The sequence below is a fragment of the Schistocerca cancellata genome, chromosome 8, assembly GCF_023864275.1.
Source record: "Schistocerca cancellata isolate TAMUIC-IGC-003103 chromosome 8, iqSchCanc2.1, whole genome shotgun sequence".
Taxonomy (NCBI): Eukaryota; Metazoa; Arthropoda; class Insecta; order Orthoptera; family Acrididae; genus Schistocerca; species Schistocerca cancellata.
Window position 1 is genome coordinate 585454669 of NC_064633.1, and position 20670 is coordinate 585475338.

At 39.7% G+C, this 20670-nt stretch overlaps 1 protein-coding gene across 2 annotated transcripts in view; it reads right to left on the reverse strand.

Annotated features, from left to right (window-relative positions):
- LOC126095222 (phosphoribosylformylglycinamidine synthase) overlaps positions 1-20670 on the reverse strand; it is a 202346-nt gene that overhangs the window by 78373 nt on the left and 103303 nt on the right. For both annotated transcript variants that reach the window (XM_049909959.1, XM_049909960.1), the window contains 2 exons: positions 13547-13770; positions 3228-3353 (listed from right to left, as the gene is read on the reverse strand). In XM_049909959.1, the coding sequence (XP_049765916.1) occupies positions 3228-3353; positions 13547-13770 (350 nt within the window). The remainder of the gene's footprint in view (positions 1-3227; positions 3354-13546; positions 13771-20670) is intronic.

A 20670-nucleotide genomic window follows, 5' to 3' on the forward strand; every position in this document is an offset into this window, starting at 1 on the left:
ACGATTCCTCTAAATTGTAAGTGGCGGTAGTGCGCACAGAAGCAAGCCATGCCACGAGTGGCGACAGGCCGCAAACGCGCACTATCAGAATGCGACAAACAATGCGTGACACAGTACAGTAATGCATTTTCAGCTTAGAGTGACGTAAACACCTATAACAAAGAAAATGGCACTTATCAGATCAAAGAAAAATAAGCAATCAATTCAAACCAGACAAAGCACATGAAAAAGGTAGGGAACCCATATAAATACGGACGGAGCGCCTGACGCATAGCAATGGCTACCTGGTAAAGCTTAACTGCTAAGGTTACGACTCGAACCAAACTACTGTAGCTGTATCGTCATTCATTCGACCTAAACTGTGTCTCATTTTACAATGGACCAACTTTGTTTCGATTTGGAGATGCGGCCTAAAACTTTTCTCTCCCCTTGAATTTCGAGTCTCATATTTCAGGTGCGGCTTAGATTCGGGAAATTTTTTTTACCCGGATTTTGAGTCTCATTTTTCAGGTGCATCCTTTTCATAATATTTTCATATTAATGGTCTACAGTCATAAGAGTATTTTCCCCAGTTTTTGTGAGCTGATACTTACAGGAATTAATAAATTGGAAGTTATTGCAGAGATTGTGATTTCTGTCCTTTAACTCCTGATTTTTTGTTCTTTGACTCCAACACTTCTCAATTTTTTTCATATGATTAAAATCAGTTGGAAATTGTTTTAGTGTGAAGAAAAAATGAAAAACATAGTTTTCAACCTGATGATGATTGCGGAGCTAACCACTGAAAGCTTGAGAATTTTATTGGAACTGACATGACCTGAAAACCAAGAAGATTTTATTCAAGAAGACAATAGAAGCTTTTGAAATGTTGCCATATGGAAGGATTAGAAGGTAGTCGAGTACCTGATGAGGAGGTAGTGAATCGGCATGGGGAGCAAAACTTTGTGGCAAAACGTAAGTAAAGTAGATGCTGATAGGAGTCATCCTGAAACCTCAAGACGTCGCCAATTTGACAACGGGCAGAACTGTACGAGCTAACAATTTTAGAGAGAGATCAATAGTTGACTACAGTAAACAGGTTAATGTGAATGTAAGGTGCAGTAGTCATGCAGAGAAGAAAAGGCTTGCGTGGGTTGAAGATCAAAACAACGACAGACTAGAAAAAGTTTAAAAACAAAATTTGTGAAGACTCAGAGTCACAGACACTATTGATTTTACAAACGACACAACCTGCATGGGCAGATTGAAAAGTTACACACACAAATCATTTCCAAGACATTAAATGTGTTACAGGAAACAACATTACCGTAGTTATATTTTGACATGCACGCAGGAAAACTCAGAATGTTCCTAGCAGTGTGGTAGCAGTAGCAAAATACGCACAGCCAGCTCTGAACAACTCACGAGGAATTGAAAATGTTTCACAACAGAAACTTCTTTCAGGGGCCAAAGACATGGAATCTATCGGTGCAATGCCGCAACACCTGCAGGTTGAACTTCAATGCTGGGACTTGTGCCGTCTTGGAGCAGAGGGACAACTGCAGTCCTCCTTAAGAGGGCACTTGTCATGAAAGATAACACTTGACTGTCCTCACACTGGGACAAAACTCCAAAAGCGATGCAGATCCAACAGCACAGTCCCACAGGCATCCTAAATGGGCTGTCTCAATCTGAATTTTTACCACACTGTAAAGGTAGCCAGGCAGGAGCTTGAACATCACTCTTTCAGTGTATCACAGACAAGGGTCTGTACTGAAGTGAAATGTGGTCGAGAAAGTGTGATTACTGGAAATTACGACCTGTCACCCCGTTGGCCTCGATTATGTCATGTACTAATAAAATTGCTTGTAGTTTCCCACATTGATGTTTTGCCGATTCAGATCTGCAACACAGGGCCAAATAACCATGTTTCATAGACTTCTTCTCCCCTTGCATTGTTTGGGTGCTGAAAGAGAGAGTGGATTTTCTTCCAAACTACTGAAGAACGTCCCCTTGAACTGCTGTGTTAGCTCTTCTTAATACACGAATTCATTACTTCCATTCATAGTAACTTTCACAGTCTTCAAAATATGTTATTACGACTGATCTTTACATCATCTTAGTTCACAAAAGATTCAACTGACCGTTGTCCAGATTTTTTGTTTGTCACGCTGCTTAGATTTTTGTCATGACTAGTGTTTTCTCTGTCACAGCAAAATACCTCCATGCTGTGAAAGCAAGGAACAAGCGGTCCCACAACAGAAGGCAACACTAACTCACTGTACTGCCTTGTAGATGTGATGCACCTGCATCTTTCATCAAACCTGCATGTATCACAAATCATTCCTACCACAGTGTGATGCCCAAAACTTAATTACTAATGAAATAAACTTTCTTCAAATCTTTCAAACATCTTTCATTGTTACGAAGGCTCGGGAGATGTGAAATATCCTTTTATCAGAACTGAAATGTCACATCTCGGTACACACCTCTCATAATGTGACATGGTTAGTGATTACTTGCCTGCGTTTACAGTTTTGAACTGCAAAGTTTAGACACGAGGCTGCACACCTAGTCGCCCCTCGCCCTCATCGACCCGGGGCCAGAGTGGCCTGCTCATCCTTTCCAAAGCAGTCTCTCTTTCATCCCTGACAAAATAACTTGCAGTTCAGAAGACCAGAAATGTCTGTTTCAGCTTTGGACAAGTCTAACAATGGTACTGTAATTCCAGAATGAATTTTCACTCTGCAGCAGGGTGTACATTGATTTGAAACCTTCTTGCAGATTAAAATTGTGTGGTGGATTGAAACTCAAGCCTGAGAACTTTGTCTTTTGCAGACAAGTGCTCTACTGAATGAGCTATCCAAGAACAACTCACAACTTGCCATCACGGATTTAATTCCACCATTACCTCACCTCCTACCTGCCAAATTTCACATAAGTTTTCCAGTATACCTTGCGGAACTACCACTCCTGGAAGAAATTTCGCCTCGTGGAGGTAAGTAATAGTTAGTTGCTCAATTTTATCTAGTGAATTCTCCTCTTCAAGTTCCCAATTCTTTTTAGTGCCAGGGACAAACTAGTGTTCAGTTTTGATGATTTAAGAAGTATATAACTCACAAGAATTAAGCAGTTTGGAGATCTTAGGGGTTTGCTCACGGTAACCACAAACCAGTCAACAATCAGGATCTTGGAGGGCCTATTTTAAATAAATTCAATCTAAAAACTGTGATGCAATGTTTACTTACTTTTCTTGGCATCTTTCCTAGCACCAACTCCAGTTCCAGGTCAACAGGGTGTCGAACATCTGATGATGTGTATGTACCATCCAAGTATTTTGTGTCCTCAGGATCCTCTTCCTCTGAGAGAATGACCTAAAACAATAACAGTCAAACCATCAGTAGAGTATAAAAGGAACAAAACTCTGTACCTACTCATCTGTACATAAGATGCTGTATCACATGTATGTATATACTGTGTCCTTCTCCTAGGAGTTGTCAGGCACATTTTTATGGCACTTCTCTGAACAACCAAATACTCAACAAGTATGTCATGTGATGCCCAGAGTAAATGGAAATCATTTGTGTGCTACCCAGTGCAAACAAGATGTTATTTAAAGTGAAATTTTATGTGACCATTCGACAGAGTGTAAATTAGTTTAGTTTGATATTCAGTTTATTGAAATGTTTAGCTGTACTTGTTACACCCTCACAAATTAACTGGTCACACCTCCTCTCCTCACATCACCTCACCTTGCCGGGATTCTGGTCTGCCACCACCTCTCAGCAGTGCTACTCAGTTGCTGCTAGACTAATTCTTGTTCTCATGTTTTTCTGTTTTCCTTATAATATAAACTGCTAAACCAAATATCATATCAGACTAATATGATAGTACTCTAATGAATAAACACAGGAAGTATCACTGAACAAAATTTTAACAACATTATACAAAGTGACACCAGATAAGCTGGGTGTTGACTACGTACTTATACTGGAAACCACAAGATTTACGAGAAGATAGAACAAGCTAATTATCTGAAAGTATCAAAAAGTACAGCTGAGGTAGTTCCAGATTAATTGCGCATGCAAGGATAAAAATTACCACAAAGAAATATGTCAATTGAAAGTCCTCCATAGGATAGACATTGACACGGATCATTAAACCTCAAAGATAAAAATAAAGTTAACACCAAAAAAAGAAACACAAACCATTCTAACAAGAGGAGGAATTATTACAACCAGTTATTTACAAATAATACAGTATATTGGGAGATATCTGAAACACCTTTAATTGACAAATGTGGCGAGACAATACATAAACTGTAAAATGTAGCTGAAGAAACTGGTCACAATCAAAAATAGAGAGGAGAAATAAACATGCCTGGTGGAAAGAGGATTGTGACAAAGCAATTAAATAAAAGGCACAAGGAACTGTTACGCAAACAACAATAGAAAACTGAAAAATCCCGAGAAGACAAATGACCAAAAAAATTAGAAGAATTAAAATAAATCACCAAAATGAAATACCAGAAACCATAGACAAAGCATTCAGACCAACATAAAACAAGGGAATATTACAAAACATTTAGGCAATATCAAAGTATACTAATCTCACTCCTACGATGAACAATAAAAATGGCACACAACACTTGAGAAAAATGTCGAATTAGGGCCAATTAGTTCAAACAATTACTGACATGTAAGGACTCAAAAGAGTACCTACCTTAAAGCAATATTTTACTGTGAGAAATCAAAAGAACCAAGAATTTGGTCTTCATCCAAGAAATAAAACTCTACTGGAAAAGGTTATACCACCAGATTAACAACAAAATTATCAAAGCAGTTAGTTCACTCAGGTACTACAAAGCAGCATGAGACAATCGAATGGTTGCAGACCTATGGAAGGGGCAAATGAACATACCCTTCAAAATCTACATAAACACTTCATACACTACTGGAATACTGAGAAAGTGCCCAGAGTGTTGAAAAAAGCAACAATCCACCCACTGTACAAAGAACGCGAGTGATTGAGCCCCAATAACTATTGGAGGGTATCTCTACTTGATATTACATAAAATATTTTATCTAGGACTGCATACATGAGGATTCAGGAACAACTGCACTGAGAACTTTGAGAATATCAAGGAGGATTTTGAACAGAAAGACACTGTCGCATCAGACTGTCAGTCTTATGTGCATAACGAAACATCGTATAGCCTGGAACAGGAGTTTAGGTCATCATTTTTATTGACTTCAGAAATGCGTTTGACAGTATACACCAAGAGTCATCCATTGTTTGCAACTTATGTTTAGTCATCACAACTTGAATTCTGAAAAAGTTTCCTTCTTACAAGAGCAACAATTTCAACTTCAACAAAAGCTCGCCAAACTGAGCTGTGGGGAGTGCAGTCCCCTGAAGGATTACAGACAGCAGAAGAGATGCCACTAACTTTGCGAATGTGGTGCAGGATAGGATCATACACATTTATTGGTTTGCAATAATCTGAGCCAATATATACTGTGCGTGTGTGTGTGTGTGTGTGTGTGTGTGTGTGTGTGTAATAAGACTATCAGAATACCAAATCAGAAAGATCAAAAGTTAAAGATGAATTGTCTGAACCATTCAAAATCCGAATTGGCTGTCAACAGGGGGATGGTGTCTCAACGTCACTTTTTGCTACACCTGGGAGAAAGTCATGCGATTTGCATCTAAATCTACATCTGTACTCTGCAGTCTGCCATGAGATGCATGGCAGAGGGTAAGTTTTATTGTACTAGTTATTACGGTTTCTCCCTGTTCCATTCACATATGGAATGCGGGAAGAATGATTGTTTGAATGCCTCTATGCATGCAGTAATTATTCTGATCTTGTCCTCACAAGCCTTATGAAAGCAATACACAGGGGATTGTAATATACACCTAGAGTCTTCATTTAAAGCCAGTTCTTGAAACTCTGTTAACAGACTTTCTTGGGATAGTTTACGTCTATCTTCATGAGTCTCCCAGTTCTGTTCCTTCAATATCAATATGACACTCTCCCATGGATTAAACAAGTCGTCAATCCAGTCACAAATTTCACTTGATGCCCAATATGATCATACTTTTGACAATAACCATGCGTGTGGTAATGAGTCAAATGCTTTTCGGAAACTAAGAAATACAGCACCTACCCCATTTTCTTGATCCAAAGCTTTCAGTATGTCATGTGGGAAAAGTGCAAGCTGGGTTTCATATGATTGGTATTTTCGAAATCCATGCTGTTTGGCACTGAGGAGGTCATTCTATTCAAGATACGTCATTATGTTTGAGCTCAGAATATGTTCTAAGACTGTAGAACAAATTTATGTCAAGGATATTGGATGATAGTTTTGTGGATAACTTCTACTACCCTTCTTGTAGATGGTGGTGACCTGTGCCTTTTTCCAAGAACATGGTGGGGTTTCTTGTTCAAGGGATCTATGGTAGATTATAGTTAAAAAAAAGGGCTAACTCAGCAACAAATTCTGCTGCTGCTGACAGGGATTCCATCGTAGACTGGAGCTTTGTTCAATTTTAACGATTTCAGCTCTTTCTCAACACCAGTGACACTAATATTTATTTCATTCATCTTTTCAGTGGTACAAGGATTAAACTGAAGCAATCCTCCAGAGTTTTCCTTTGTAAAGGAACATTTGAAAATTGAGTTAAGCATTTCACCTTTTGCTTTGCTGCCCTCAATTTCAGTTATTGGACACCAACTTTGGTGCCACCAACATCCTTTACGTACAACTCGATTTTTTTTGTTTCTGTGAAAGATCACTTGACAATACTTTGCTACGACAGTCACTGAAGGCGTTTTGACAGCCAAACACGTTTTATGCAGCATCTCTCTATCTATAGCCTTACACTTCGTTTTACACCTATTATGCAGTAATCTCTGTTTCTTTGGAAGTTTCTTCACAGTGGTTGTATACCATGGAGGTTCCCTCCCCTTATGAGCTGTTATTCTGGGGAGATATCTATCCAGTGCATTATGAACTTTTCTTTTAAACTTGAGCCAGAGTTTCTCTACATGCTCCTGCCCTGTCCTGGAAGTTTCAAGTCCCTCATTGCGATATGAAGTTACTTTTTTTTCTTTCTAGTTTCCTGAATATATCTATCTTTCTGCTTGTTTTAGTTGTCCTTTGTACTTTGGTACTCATTGTTCCCACAGTCCACCTGCTTAGCTGAGTGGTAACCTGTTTGCTACAATGCCCAGGTTCGATTCCTGGCCAAGTTGGAGATTTTCTCCGCTTGTGGACTGGGTGTTGTGTTGTCCTCATCATCCCATCGTCATCACTGACACGCAAGTTGCCCAATATGGCATCGTCTGAAATAAGACTTGCAACCTGGCTATCTGTTCTAGGTGATTTTCAGATTCCCCTTCTCAGGGGACACTGCCTTACAGTAGCACTGTCCGTGCAGGCAAGGAGGTTTGCGTGCTCTGGATCCTGGGGGCTATGCTGGCGGTAGCTTAGCTACCAGCAGGGTCACTCATGCTGGACTGGCCAAGGGGGAGGAGACAGATGAAGTGTGTCCCACAACAGCCCACTGGTCCTTTCCACCTATCCCAAGCCTGTCCTTACCCTGTCCTTTTCCTGCCATCTCAAATCATAATATAGGGTAGGGGGGACTCTTAGGCATAGGGAAGCCAGCCGCCCTAGGGGAGTAAACCCTTATAAGAAAATTGGGCAAGTCTGGAGGCTCTTAGGTGGCAGCCCCACCACCAGACTAGGGAGCTGTGGGACAATCACTGGCACTCCCAAAAACAAATGATTAAATAAACAGCAGAAAAGAACAGCCGGACGGACTCAAATATGATGACCTTTGGCATGAAAAGGACAACTAAAGTAGGTTTCTGGAATATTAGAACAATGGGAGAAGCCAGCAGACTGAAACAGGCTACAAAGGAGAGGACAAGTTACAGGTTGGACATTCTCAGACTCAGTGAGGTGAGATGGTAAGACTTTGGAGAAATCCAAACACAAGATGGATACACCTTTTTATACTCTGGACCCGTTGGAGAGGATGCAGAGCACAGAAATGGAGTTGGACTTTTGTTAACCAAAGGAGTGAAAAAGAGCCTTATGGAATGGAAACCAGTTTCACAAAGACTACTGACAGCACGTTTTAGGACAAACATTCGAAATGCCACAGTCATCCAATGCTATGCTCCTACAGAAACCTCAGATACTGAACAGAAAAATGAGTTTTACCTGTCCTTAAGTGACACCATTAAAAGTACAAGTAAGAGAGACATCTTGATTATTATGGGAAACCTAAGTGCAAAAGTCGGAAAGAACAATGAAGGCCTCCAGCATGTAAAGGGAGTCCATGGTATCAGAGAAATGAATGAAAATAGGGATATGTTTTCAAATTTCTGTGCCAGTCATGATTTGGTAACTGGAGGTACATTATTCCCAAACAAGAATTGCCACAAGGTTACATGGATATCCCCTGATCGCAGAAGGGAAAACCAAATTGATCATATAGTGCTAAGCAAAAAATTTAGTAGGACACTGATGAATGTGAGAAATAAACGTGGGGCTGATGTTGGCAGTGATCACCACCTTATTGTTCCAAATTTTAGACTAAATATCATGACTACAAATAGAAAGTTCGAACAACGGAGCAAAAAAATATGATGTGTGGAAACTTAAAATAACAGCAAAACAAGAAGCTTTCTGTATTGAGCTAATTATCTGAAATTATCAAGAAGCACAGGAAAGTGATGGAAAAAGTGTTGATGATACATGGAGTCAGATTAAGGACGTCTATTGCAATGTGAGCAAACAGGTCCTTGGCTTTAAAAACCATTTGAAGAAAGGTTGGATGTCTGAGAATACATGGAATTTGATCAGCTGTAGGAAGGAGATTAAGGCAAAATTAAATATGAGTAAAACAAGACAGCGAAAAATTCGAATGCAAGCTGCGTATGCAGCTACTGACTCTCAAATAAAGAAGAACGTGGGGAATGATAAGAGAAAGTGGATGGATGAGCAAGCTCTGAGAGCAGAGACAGCCGCAGCAAGGGGTGATGCAAAAGAACTGTACTGCATCACTAGAATGTTGTCCAAAAAAGGTTTCAACAACAGACCTGTGAAAAGCAAGAAGCATCGACTGTTGACAACAAAAGAAGACCAACTCAGAAGATGGAGAGAACATTTTTCTGAAGTCTTACACAGAGAGCAATCTGAAGAGAGGGAGAAGCAATGGAATTTTCCAGATGCCAGAGACAGAATCAATGTAAACACACCACCTAAGACTGAAATTAAAATAGCTCTCAAACAGATAAAGAATGGGAAGGCTCCAGGAATGGATAATATTGCACCTGAGGTGCTAAAAGTAGACATTGACACCACTGTAAATCTACTGCATCGATTGTTTGAGAAGATGTGGTAAGAAGAGAAAATACCAAAGGATTGGAAAGAAGGCCTGATTATTAAGTTGCCAAAGAAAGGGGATACTCCCAACTGTAATAACTGGCAAGGTGTCACCCTCCTATCTGTACCAAGCAAAGTACTCTGTAGATTGATGCTAAATTGTATCAAGGACTCAGTCAAGGCATGGCTGAGAAAAGAGCAAGCTGGGCTTAGAGATCACAGAAGTTGTGTCCATTTCATCAACACACTGCGTACAATACTTGAGCACAGTGCAGAATGGCAGAAAACACTCTACGTTACATTTATTGATTTTGGAAAGGCATCTGACTCTCTTAATAGAAGAGTTACGTGGCATACCTTGGAAGAATATGGAATACCATCAAAGATAATAAATATTATTAAAGCCATGTATGATGGATATGAATGGAGGGTGCTACACAATGGGAAACATACTGAATCTATCCACACAAATGCTGGAGTGAGGCAGGGATGTATTCTGTCACCTACCTTGTTCTTGTTGGTGCTGGACAGCATAATGAAAAGAGTTGTTGATGGGAGGAGAAGAGGTATTCAGTGGGAAATGCAAGACAGGCTTCAAGACCTTGACTTTGCTGACAATATCTGTCTGCCCTCGCAAATATTGCATGACATGAAAGAAAAGCTGGAAAGACCGAAAGAGGAAGCATAAATTGCAGGTCTTAAAATAAATGTTCAGAAAACTAAGGAAATGAGAATTTGATATGAAAAACAAGCAAAACTAACAGTGTATGGAAAGGAATTGGAACAAGCAGACTCCTTTGTATATATAGGAAGTACCATCTGTAAAGACGGAGGAGCTGAGGAGGATGTAAAGAGTCGAATATGGAAGGCAAATGGAGCCTTTGTACAATTGTACCCTGTCTGGCATAATAAGAACATCTTGAGACAAACTAAGCTGCGCTTGTTCAATATCAATGTGAAGTCAGTCCTACTGTATAGTTGCGAAACATGGACGGTAACAAACATGACTGTAAACCAGCTTCAAGTCTTCATAAACCGGTGTCTTCGGCAAATTATAAATGTGAGGTGGCCAGATGTTATATCAAATGACGAATTGTGGGAGATGACAAACCAGCGACCAATCCATGAGCAAATAAAGGACAGAAAATGGAGGTGGATTGGTCACACAATACGCAAACAACAAGAAGCTGTCGAAATGGCAGCGCTGCATTGGAACCCACAAGGAACACATAGATGTGGCCGCGCGAAAAACACATGAAAAAGAATGGAGGAAGGAGAAGCTCTGAAAGCTGGTAAAACATGGAGTGAAGTGAAATGTTTGGTTGCCAACAGAACCAGATGGAAGGTCTTTACTGTTGCCCTATGATCTAACAGGAACAACAGGAAATAAGTCATTTACTAAAGTTTCACAGGTTGTCTTGTCACAACCACCACTAACAAAACTGGTATTTTCCTAATTATTTGAAGTCTCTGCTCATAATTACAGTATGATTGGGGAACTTATGTATAATTGAACTGATGTTTTCTCTTAAGTTTTTGGTTACATCAGGAGATAGGCCTGGTGGGTGATAGAACGATCCAGTTATCATTTTATGCCCAGCTTTGATACTGAGTCTTCTTCAAACAATATCACATGCAGCACCAATTTCTATCTTGGTAGATTTGAGTTTCCTGTCTACTGTGACAAATACACAATCTCCGTTTCCCATTTGCCTATTTTCCCCAAAAATCTCACTGCTATCTATTTCAGGTTTCAACCAGCTTTCTGTACTTACTTTATGTGGACTTCACTGCTTTTCATGAGCACTTCAAACTTTGTCACTTTGATGCTAATGCTCCGGCTCTTTACCATTACGATTTTAATACTATCACCTGTGGGAGACCTTTCTTATAATCTTACACTGAACCTTCTGGGTTTCTTAAAGCTATCGTTACCTGGAATTGTCTAGCATTCACAGAAATCTTGCGCAATTTGCAAAAACCTGGAAGAGGCTTAACTTAAAACTGAAGTACTTGTGGTGGGGGATGGGGTTGAGGAGCTAAGTAGAAGCAGAAGTTGGAAAGTTAGAACAAAAAAGGAAATGATGCAAGTTTTCAAGGTTGAAACACTAGCTGTACGACTGAGCAATAACAAACAAATAAGACTGTAAATAAGATCTTTTTTTGCTGAAATCATGACCTGGAACTCTACCACGGAAGCCTCTATAGGATGCAGAACAACTCAACTGAAATGGGCACAACAAAACACCTGGCCAACCAACAAGAAGAAACACCTCTCAATGAATGCCAGATTCAAACACTGCTATACTGTTGTTAAACCTGAAGCAATTTACACAAATGAAACATTAGTTGATCACCAAATCAACAACAGATAATGAGAGAAGAATCATTAGAACAATCTTCAACATAAAAACAACAAATTGAAGAGCAATGGAGACTGCTGCCTAAGAAAGTGGTGTATTGGGGTAATCAATCAGTAACAGATATAATGCGAAAAGGAGGCTTGCCCTTTTCTGTCAAATATCAAGATTGCCAGAAATCAGACTAGTTAAACAACTGTTCAACTACTTTTGGAAAAACGAAGCGAAGAATGAATGGTCCACAGATGTCCAGGATGATTTTGACGAGTTGAATAAAACAATGCAACAAGCTGAAAACAAAGACTGTAAAGTCATTCTGAGGAAAAGAGACTCGAGACTTAAACTAACATTATTAAAATGAAAACAATAAAAAATATTAAAATGAAAACATAAATTAAAATTAAAATGAAAACATAAATACACCATAAATAATGAGCAAAGGGCAGCCAGGTCACAAAGAATGAAAAAGTTTTGGGAGCATAAAAGGAAGCTGAAAAGCCAAATCTCTATTTTGAAGAATTAGGTATTTATGGACTGATTCAAGTGCTCCAGTGTGGACATAATCCATTGACACAGGGTGCAGTGTAACACACAGGAACGAATGAAAGGATGAATGGTGAGCAGTATGCGTTAGGACTGACTCAGCTGCACATAGCAAAATGAAATTGCAAATATGTGTTGAAACACCAGAGAAAATATGCATTACAACGCTTCAGAGACACACCCAGTATAAATTCTGCCTGTAAACACAAAATAACTATATTTTAAATATGCATGATGACATTTTGTATACGGTGGAATGACCAATAGATGTTTAGGTTTTCACGACATTTAAATGTGTCCTTTTACATGTTCTATAGTGCATATATAAAAATTGCAATAAAAATCCATTATAGAGGTATTTCTTACCAATATGGCAACATAACCTGGTTTGAAACAAAGGGAGCTCTCTAATAATTACAAGGTATTGTATTAGGTGTTGTTGAAGTTTTTCACTGGCTTAGAATCCTTCGCTAATACACATGAGCATACACATATAAATAAATGAAATAATGGCAGACACTTAAATCAGATTTGAAAATTGTTCTGCATATTATGCAGGACAGACAAGAATAACTTTTGAAGAAAACTTTCTTCAACATTTTGATGCACTTAGAATCAATCAATAGCTACACATCTGCAGATCGGAAAATACACAAAATCCCTAGTATCCTTCACAGCACAAAAAAGATCAATTTACTGGAGGAACAACAGATTTATTTGCACAAATGTCAAGAGCTTGCAAGTTTGCTGAATATGTGTTCTACTCAACTTGCTGAATATGTGTTCTACTCAACATTGTTTTTGTTTAACAGCAGACAAAAGAAACCACACAATGGTGTACATGTAACTTCTGTAAAAAAATTGAACCTCATCATATGGATCTACACGTCATTATGCATAACCTGAAGTAAAGTCACTAAAGGTAGAATTTGTATATACATTCCCGTGAAGTATAATACTTGCGTGATAAATTAGTATGTTGTGTATACATTATTTCAAAACACAGTCATAATTATTTATTTTTATATGAATAAGGAAAGAAGTACTCTGGGCATTAAACTGACACGAGATAAAAGTTTCTTTGAAACTGAATAAAACTAGAAATATTTCTGAACATTGGTTCAAGTTTCGATATTTTCATTTGCAGCTGTTTGGCTTTGGAGAGTGTATCTGTGCTTACTTGTACTCTTCAGGTATTCCAAGAAAGGTATCTTAGTTAATTAAAACATTTATCCTGGATGAGAAATAAGTACAAAATCTCACCTTTCCATTATCAAGAACAGTACCAACAAAGTTGATTGGACACCTCTCTCGGTTAGCTATCTGCTGCGCTAATGGCACATCTTCTGGACGACATAAAAATGCATCATTCTCCTGGTATTCAGCACCCCACAACTCCAGTGTACTAATAGTAGGATCACCAAGCTGGAAGCAGCGAGTGAAAATCACAGCGCCGTTAGGTTCAACAAGTTCCTTCAACACGTTGCCTGCAACAATGAACTATAATTTTTTTTTGCTCTCAGTTAGCAAATACATGTAAGACATTAGTTCATTTTAGTTCACCGGTACATCTGATGGCATGATAAAATCTTACCAAGCAAACAGGAAACAGTTTGTATTTCTAAGAGCTGCAAGATTTATATACATGGGGGAGAAAAACAGCACAATGATACGGTTACAACAAGACAGAGGATGCTGAGTCAAGTAAAGTTCTGCAGGTAACTACAGTTCAGAGGTAGGACTATAAAAAGATAGTCAGTCAGTGCCAAGTGTGTGGAAGTTCATCTGATAAGCAAAAAAGTCTGTGTAGGTCCAACTATAAGGTTTTGTCTGACTGAGCGATGACAGCCTTACGGTACTTTTTGCATAGCTTATTTAGCAGTTGAGTATTATCACAGAAAATTCGCATCTGTCATAGAAAGTTTCGTAAAGTTCTCCTGTCTCACTGTACAGTTCAAGCCATTATCTTCATTTAAATTAACAGCAACTGTACTCTTTAGTGTAATACCTATCAGCTGGGGCAAGAAAACAAACTTCTGCATCCTCAGTGCTCACTAGCTGTCGTTTTATGGCTGCGGCTTTGCAACAATGCATTTCTGACCTAATTACCTGGAAAATGTTTGCTCTCGATTTGACATCTCCTGCCCTGCCTGACCTTATTGTCAGGTTGTTTTTCTCCACCACATACAGCAGAGAAGCCATTAACTGTAGATATTGTGTGCCTCAATGTTTTGTACTATGGCCACTCCTTTTCCTTGTGTTTGAAAATGACGTTAAAGGCTGTTCTCTTGTTCTAAAGTAGTTGTATTAGCAGACATCCTTTTCTTTTTACAAACACAAAACCTATGATGAATCATGGATTACAGCACCAATACTGTGAATGAAATAGTTCAATATTTTAATGACAGTCAATTTTTTGCAAGCACCAGTTATATACCAAGGATGGAAGTTAACATAAAACAGCGATCAATTATTTGAGACAAATTAAAAATGATCTCTTATGTAGATTTTCTAAAAAAAACAGCCTGCCAAAGAGATTTCCAAAAAATATGTTACCTAGATCTTGTAAATACATTGTTACACTAAAGATAGCATAGCATTAATTATTTTACTTGGTTTATAGGTTTATGTAATGGTTACAGGTTTATGGAATATAAACTTGGCGTGCGACAATAAACCACTGGTCTTGCAGAACTGAGCTGTGATGATCATCTAGGTGGCTGGGCATAAAAGTCTACCCAAGTTTGTTCCACAAAAACTGGTATCTTTATTAGCAATAGTGGCCTTTAAGCACCAGAAGTAGACAATAATGGTCAAACACAAAATGAAACATTTCTTAGGTTTTAAGCGACTACTTCAGTGACATCTGCTAGCACCATGATCTGCTGTTTCATGGAAGATGAGGGCACGATTATGTTCCGTGTTGTGTGCATAATAGGGACAGTGCAGAAGTTAACTACTGCACCGTCCCTGTTATGCACACAACTGCCAGGAGCACTGTGTTGTGCCTCGGTGCAGCTGTGCTATTCTTTGGTTTTATTTTGTTATAATTATAAAGTCAAAAGTCAGTCAACCAAGTTAACTGATAAGTGGTGACCCTGATGTGGTCTGGAGTGGAAAATAAACACACAACAAGTTTATTCTTTTAACAATACAGTGAGATGTCAGAAGAACCACACGTTTCTTCTCTGGCTGTCCGCCTATCTCCGTGCTGGCCTCATAAACCTATTCTACGGTTAGTGCAGATAGAAGCAAGCTTCAAGCTTCAATTACGTATGAATTACTACAGACATGACAAAACTCGCGCTCATGGTGAGCCAATTACACCATCACTATGCAGCCACAGTGCAGGACGTTATCACCGTGCCATCAGGATGAATCCTACACTATGCTGACGTCCGAGCTGATACGACAAGTACGACAAGTTGCAGCCTCCCAAGAGGACTGGATACACCAGATGCTCATGCAAGAGGTCATACGATACCGGAAACACTCACAGTATTTAGAGCAGTAAGGTGGATACTAACATGGTTCCAGACAATCTTCTGCGCATGCTGTGGAGCAGCAGGTTGCCACTGCAAGCTAAGGTGATCAACTCAGAAAAACATGTTGTTGGACGCAGTAAGGGGACTGGCAGATGGTGTACAAGAAGCCACGTTCCAGCACAGGTTAATGTAACTGCAGCACAGTGCAACATTGCCACACCACCACAGACATTTGCAGTGTGTGCCAATTATGATGACCGCACAACGAAGGACAAGCTACTATGTGCACAGATCAATGTGTTATTGTCACAGAACAGTGCAGATGACAAATGCAGGATCTGTTACAGCAGACATTGCTGAAGTACTTGCCAAAGGTTCAAGGTGGATAACAAGATAAATGAGTCAATACGTAGATAAACTAAACAAGAAGTTCGGCTAATCACATTCTGCCTTTGGAGCATGAGTCAGTGTGTTGACATAAAGACAAGAGTGTTGGCTTATCTTACACACTTTCACTCATTGTTGTCTGACACAATTATATTCTGGGGAGTGCATCCAAAGTAAATAAACTGTTCACTCAGCAGGAGTGGGCAATAAGAATATAATGTAGAGTAGATAACTGTGGATGCCACAGATGCCTTCTAAAGGATCTCTGGATTTTTCCAGTTAGTTCCCATTACACTTATTCCTTAATTATCTGAAAACTACCTCGAGCAGTTAAACAGAGAACCGACTAGAGGTGATAACATATTAGACCTTCTGGTGACAAACAGACCCGAACTATTTGAAACAATTAACGCAGAACAGAGAATCAGCGATCATAAAGCGGTTACTGCATCAATGATTTCAGCTGTAAATAGAAATATTTAAAAAGGTAGGAAGATTTTTCTGTTTAGCAAAAGTGACAAAAAGCAGATTTCAGAGTATTGACGGCTCAACACAAAAGTTTTATCTCAAGTACAGATAGTGTTGAAGTTCAGTGGACAAAGTTCAAAACCATAGTACAATACACATTAGATGAGTATGTCCCAAGCAAGACCGTAAGTGATGGAAAAGAGCCACCATGGTACAACAACCGAGTCAAAAAACTGCTGCGGAAGCAAACGGAACTTCACAGCAAACATAAACATAGCCAAAGCCTTGCAGACAAACAAAAATTACACGAAGCGAAATGTAGTTGAGGAGGGCTATGTGATAGGTGTTCAATGAATTCGAAAGTAAAGTTCTATGTACTGACTTGGCAGAAAATTTTAAGAAATTTTGGTCTTATGTCAAAGCGGTAGGTGGATCAAAACAAAACGTCCAGACACTCTGTGACCAAAATGGTACTGAAACAGAGGATGATAGACTAAAGGCCAAAATACTAAAGGTCTTTTTCCAAAGCTGTTTCACAGAGGAAGACTGCACTGTAGTTCCTTCTCTAGATTGTCGCAGAGATGACAGAATGGCAGATATCGAAATAGATGACAGAGGGATAGAAAAACAATTAAAATCACTCAAAAGAGGAAAGGCCGCTGGACCTGATGGGATACCAGTTCAACTTTACACAGAGTACGCGAAGGAACTTTTCTGGAGACTAGAAATCTACTCTGTAGGAATCAGCATGGGTTTCGAAAAAGACGATCGTGTGAAACCCAGCTTGCGCTATTCGTCCACGAGACTCAGAGGAGCATAGACATGGGTTCCCAGGTAGATGCCGTGTTTCTTGACTTCCTCAAGGCGTTTGATACAGTTCCCCACAGTCGTTTAATGAACAAAGTAAGAGCATATGGACTATCAGACCAATTGTGTGATTGGACTGAAGAGTTCCTAGATAACAGAATGCAGCATGTCATTCTCAATGGAGAGAAGTCTTCCGAAGTATTTTAGGTGTGCCACAGGGGAATGTCATAGGACTGTTGCTATTCACAATATACATAAATGACCTTGTGGATAACATCAGAAGTTCACCGAGGCTTTTGCGGATGATGCTGTAGTATATCGAGAGTTTGTAACAATAGAAAATTGTACTGAAATGCAGGAGGATCTCCAACGAATTGACGCATGGTGCAGGGAATGGCAATTGAATCTCAATGTAGACAAGTGTAATGTGCTGTGAATACATACAAAGAAAGAACCTTTATCATTTAGCTACAATATAGCAGGTCAGCAACAGGAAGCAGTTAATACCATAAATTATCTGGGAGTACGCATTAGGAGTGATCTAAAATGGAATGACCATATAAAATTAATCGGCGGTAAAGCAGATGCCAGACTGAGATTCATTGGAAGAATCCTAAGGAAATGCACCCTGAAAACAAAGGAAGTAGGTTACAGTACACTTGTTTGCCCACTGCTTGAAAACTGCTCACCGGTGTGGGATCCATACCAGATAGGGTTGATAGAAGGGAGGGAGGGAGAGAGAGAGAGAGAGAGAGAGAGAGAGAGAGAGAGAGAGAGAAGATCCAACGGAGAGCAGCGCGCTTCATTACAGGATCATTTAGTAATCATGAAAGTGTTACGGAGATGATAGATAGACTCCAGTGGAAGACTCTGCCAGAGAGACGCTCAAGTAGCTCGGTATGGGCTTTTGTTGAAGTTTCGACAACATACCTTCACCGAGGAGTTAAGTAGTATATTGCTCCCTCCTATGTATATCTTGCGAAGAGACCATGAGGATAAAATCAGAGAGATTAGAGCCTACACAGAGGCATACCAACAATCTTTCTTTCCACGAACAATACGAGACTGGAATAGAAGGGAGAACCGATTGAGGTACTTAAGGTACCCTCCGCCACACACCATCAGGTGGCTTGCGGAGTATAGATGTAGATGTAGAAATGGTTTTCATTGATGATATTGAAAAATGAGTTTCACCTGAACTGTGATTTGCACAGTTACAACAGAAATTGCAAAAATAGTTTTCATGTAAATAATTGCTTCCTTATTTAAGGTTCACTGTACCGTTATGTAATATGGCAAAAAGGAAGTCAACAACATTCCATCCAACATAATACAAGAAATTGAAAAATGATCTATTCAAAATTAAAAACATATTTCATTAGTTATCCTCCTACAAATTACTAAAATGTAAACTTTCACGGCCGGAAATATCATGTCCATTATAATTATCCGGGCTGTAATGCCGTGGTCGGTTGATGAATTCTGTGGTGATTCCCAACGTTTCGTCTCCGACTGCGGGAGACATCTTCAAGGGGGTCCGTAGCTTGATGGAAGGTCCAACACACACACTGGCTCGCTTCAGTCAGTAGCGAGCCAGTGTGTGTGTTGGACCTTCCATCAAGCTACGGACCTCCTACAAATTACCTGATCATCTAGATTCAAGAATTAAAAATTTCTGCACTGGTGTGCAAAACTTGAGGACAAAAATAAGATTAGTATGTGTTACTGCCAAGTAAGATAGCTCAGTGAAACTTGGACAGTACCTAGAAAGAGCTGCTATAATATAGTACAAAAGGTAACTGAAAGAAACACACAAAGAGGAGAACAGAAATCACACTTTTATTCAAACACAATAATTACACTGAAATCATTGTGATTTATGATAGTCTCCTGTACAGTACAAAAGGACGGACATGGTGTGTGATCACCACGGATGGCAATGCATATTCTGCAACATGCTCCTATGCAGGCCACAAGGCTTGTAAGGAATTCTTGTGGTAGGACATTCCATTCATCCACCAACACACCTCACAACTGCTGTACGGTCCTTGCTGGAATACATTTCCCAATCACTTCCCATATATGCACAATGGGATTTAAGTAGGGAAAACAGGCAACCAATCCATTCACCAATTATCTTCTCGTTCCTAGAGCTCCTCCACCTGCGCTGTTTGATGTGATCCCACATTTTCATCCATAAAAATAAAGTCAGGGCTGAATGCACCCCTCAAAAGGCGTACAGTGTCGCAATAACACTGGCTGGCCAGTGTACCATGTCCCAAGATTTAGAGGGCAGAATGTTCACGCAACATTATGCCTCCCCATACCATAACACCTGGACCACCACAACGATCACATGCGAAAATGCTGCATTAACTTGCAAATGTCAAGATGTGGGAACACTTAATATAACCAAGAATATTGCCAAAACTCATCATTTATGTAGTCCACGTGTTATGGTATGTGGAGGCATAATGTTGCATATGTCTACTGACCTCCAAATCTTTGAACATGATTCACTCATCAGTCAGTGTTATTGTGACCGTGTACTCCTTCCACAAGTGCATCTCTTTATGGGTGCTCTTGGCCCTGATTTCATTTTTATGGATGACAATGCATGGTCGCATTGAACAGCGCAGGCGGAACGAGAGAATATTTGGCGAATGGACTGGCAAGCCCATTCTCCCAACTTATGTCCCTTTGAGCACAGTTTGAATGCTTTGGGGAGACATGCTGCAGCACGTCCACATGCACCAATGACTATCTAGCAGTTGTCAACTACACCGGTGGAGGTATGGAACACCCTATTGAAAGAACTCCTTGGCAACTTTGTGGTCAGCATGGGAACACATGGCAGAGCATGCACTAGCCTCCTTGGTTGTCACACACCCTATCCCTATTAAGAACCATGCCCTGCCTTTTGTAATGTTTGAATTAATGCAGCCTGATCCTTAACATGTGCATATGCCACTTGATTTCTCAATTGGTTTCACTTATTACAAGCATCGTAACTCGTAACTTGGAAAGGGGGGGGGGGGGGGCGGCGGCGAGGGGAAGACGTACATTGAAAGAGCAAAATGACATTTCCTTCAGTAATGATGCTAGTAATGAGAAATAAGGTTGCACTTGTACTGCTGAAGGCTCAAGATGTTTTACTGTAAATATCTGATGACTGTAAGCAGTTACCTTTGTAAAGTTCTTTTGTAATGTCCTTGGAACCATTGTAAGTCATGATGACAT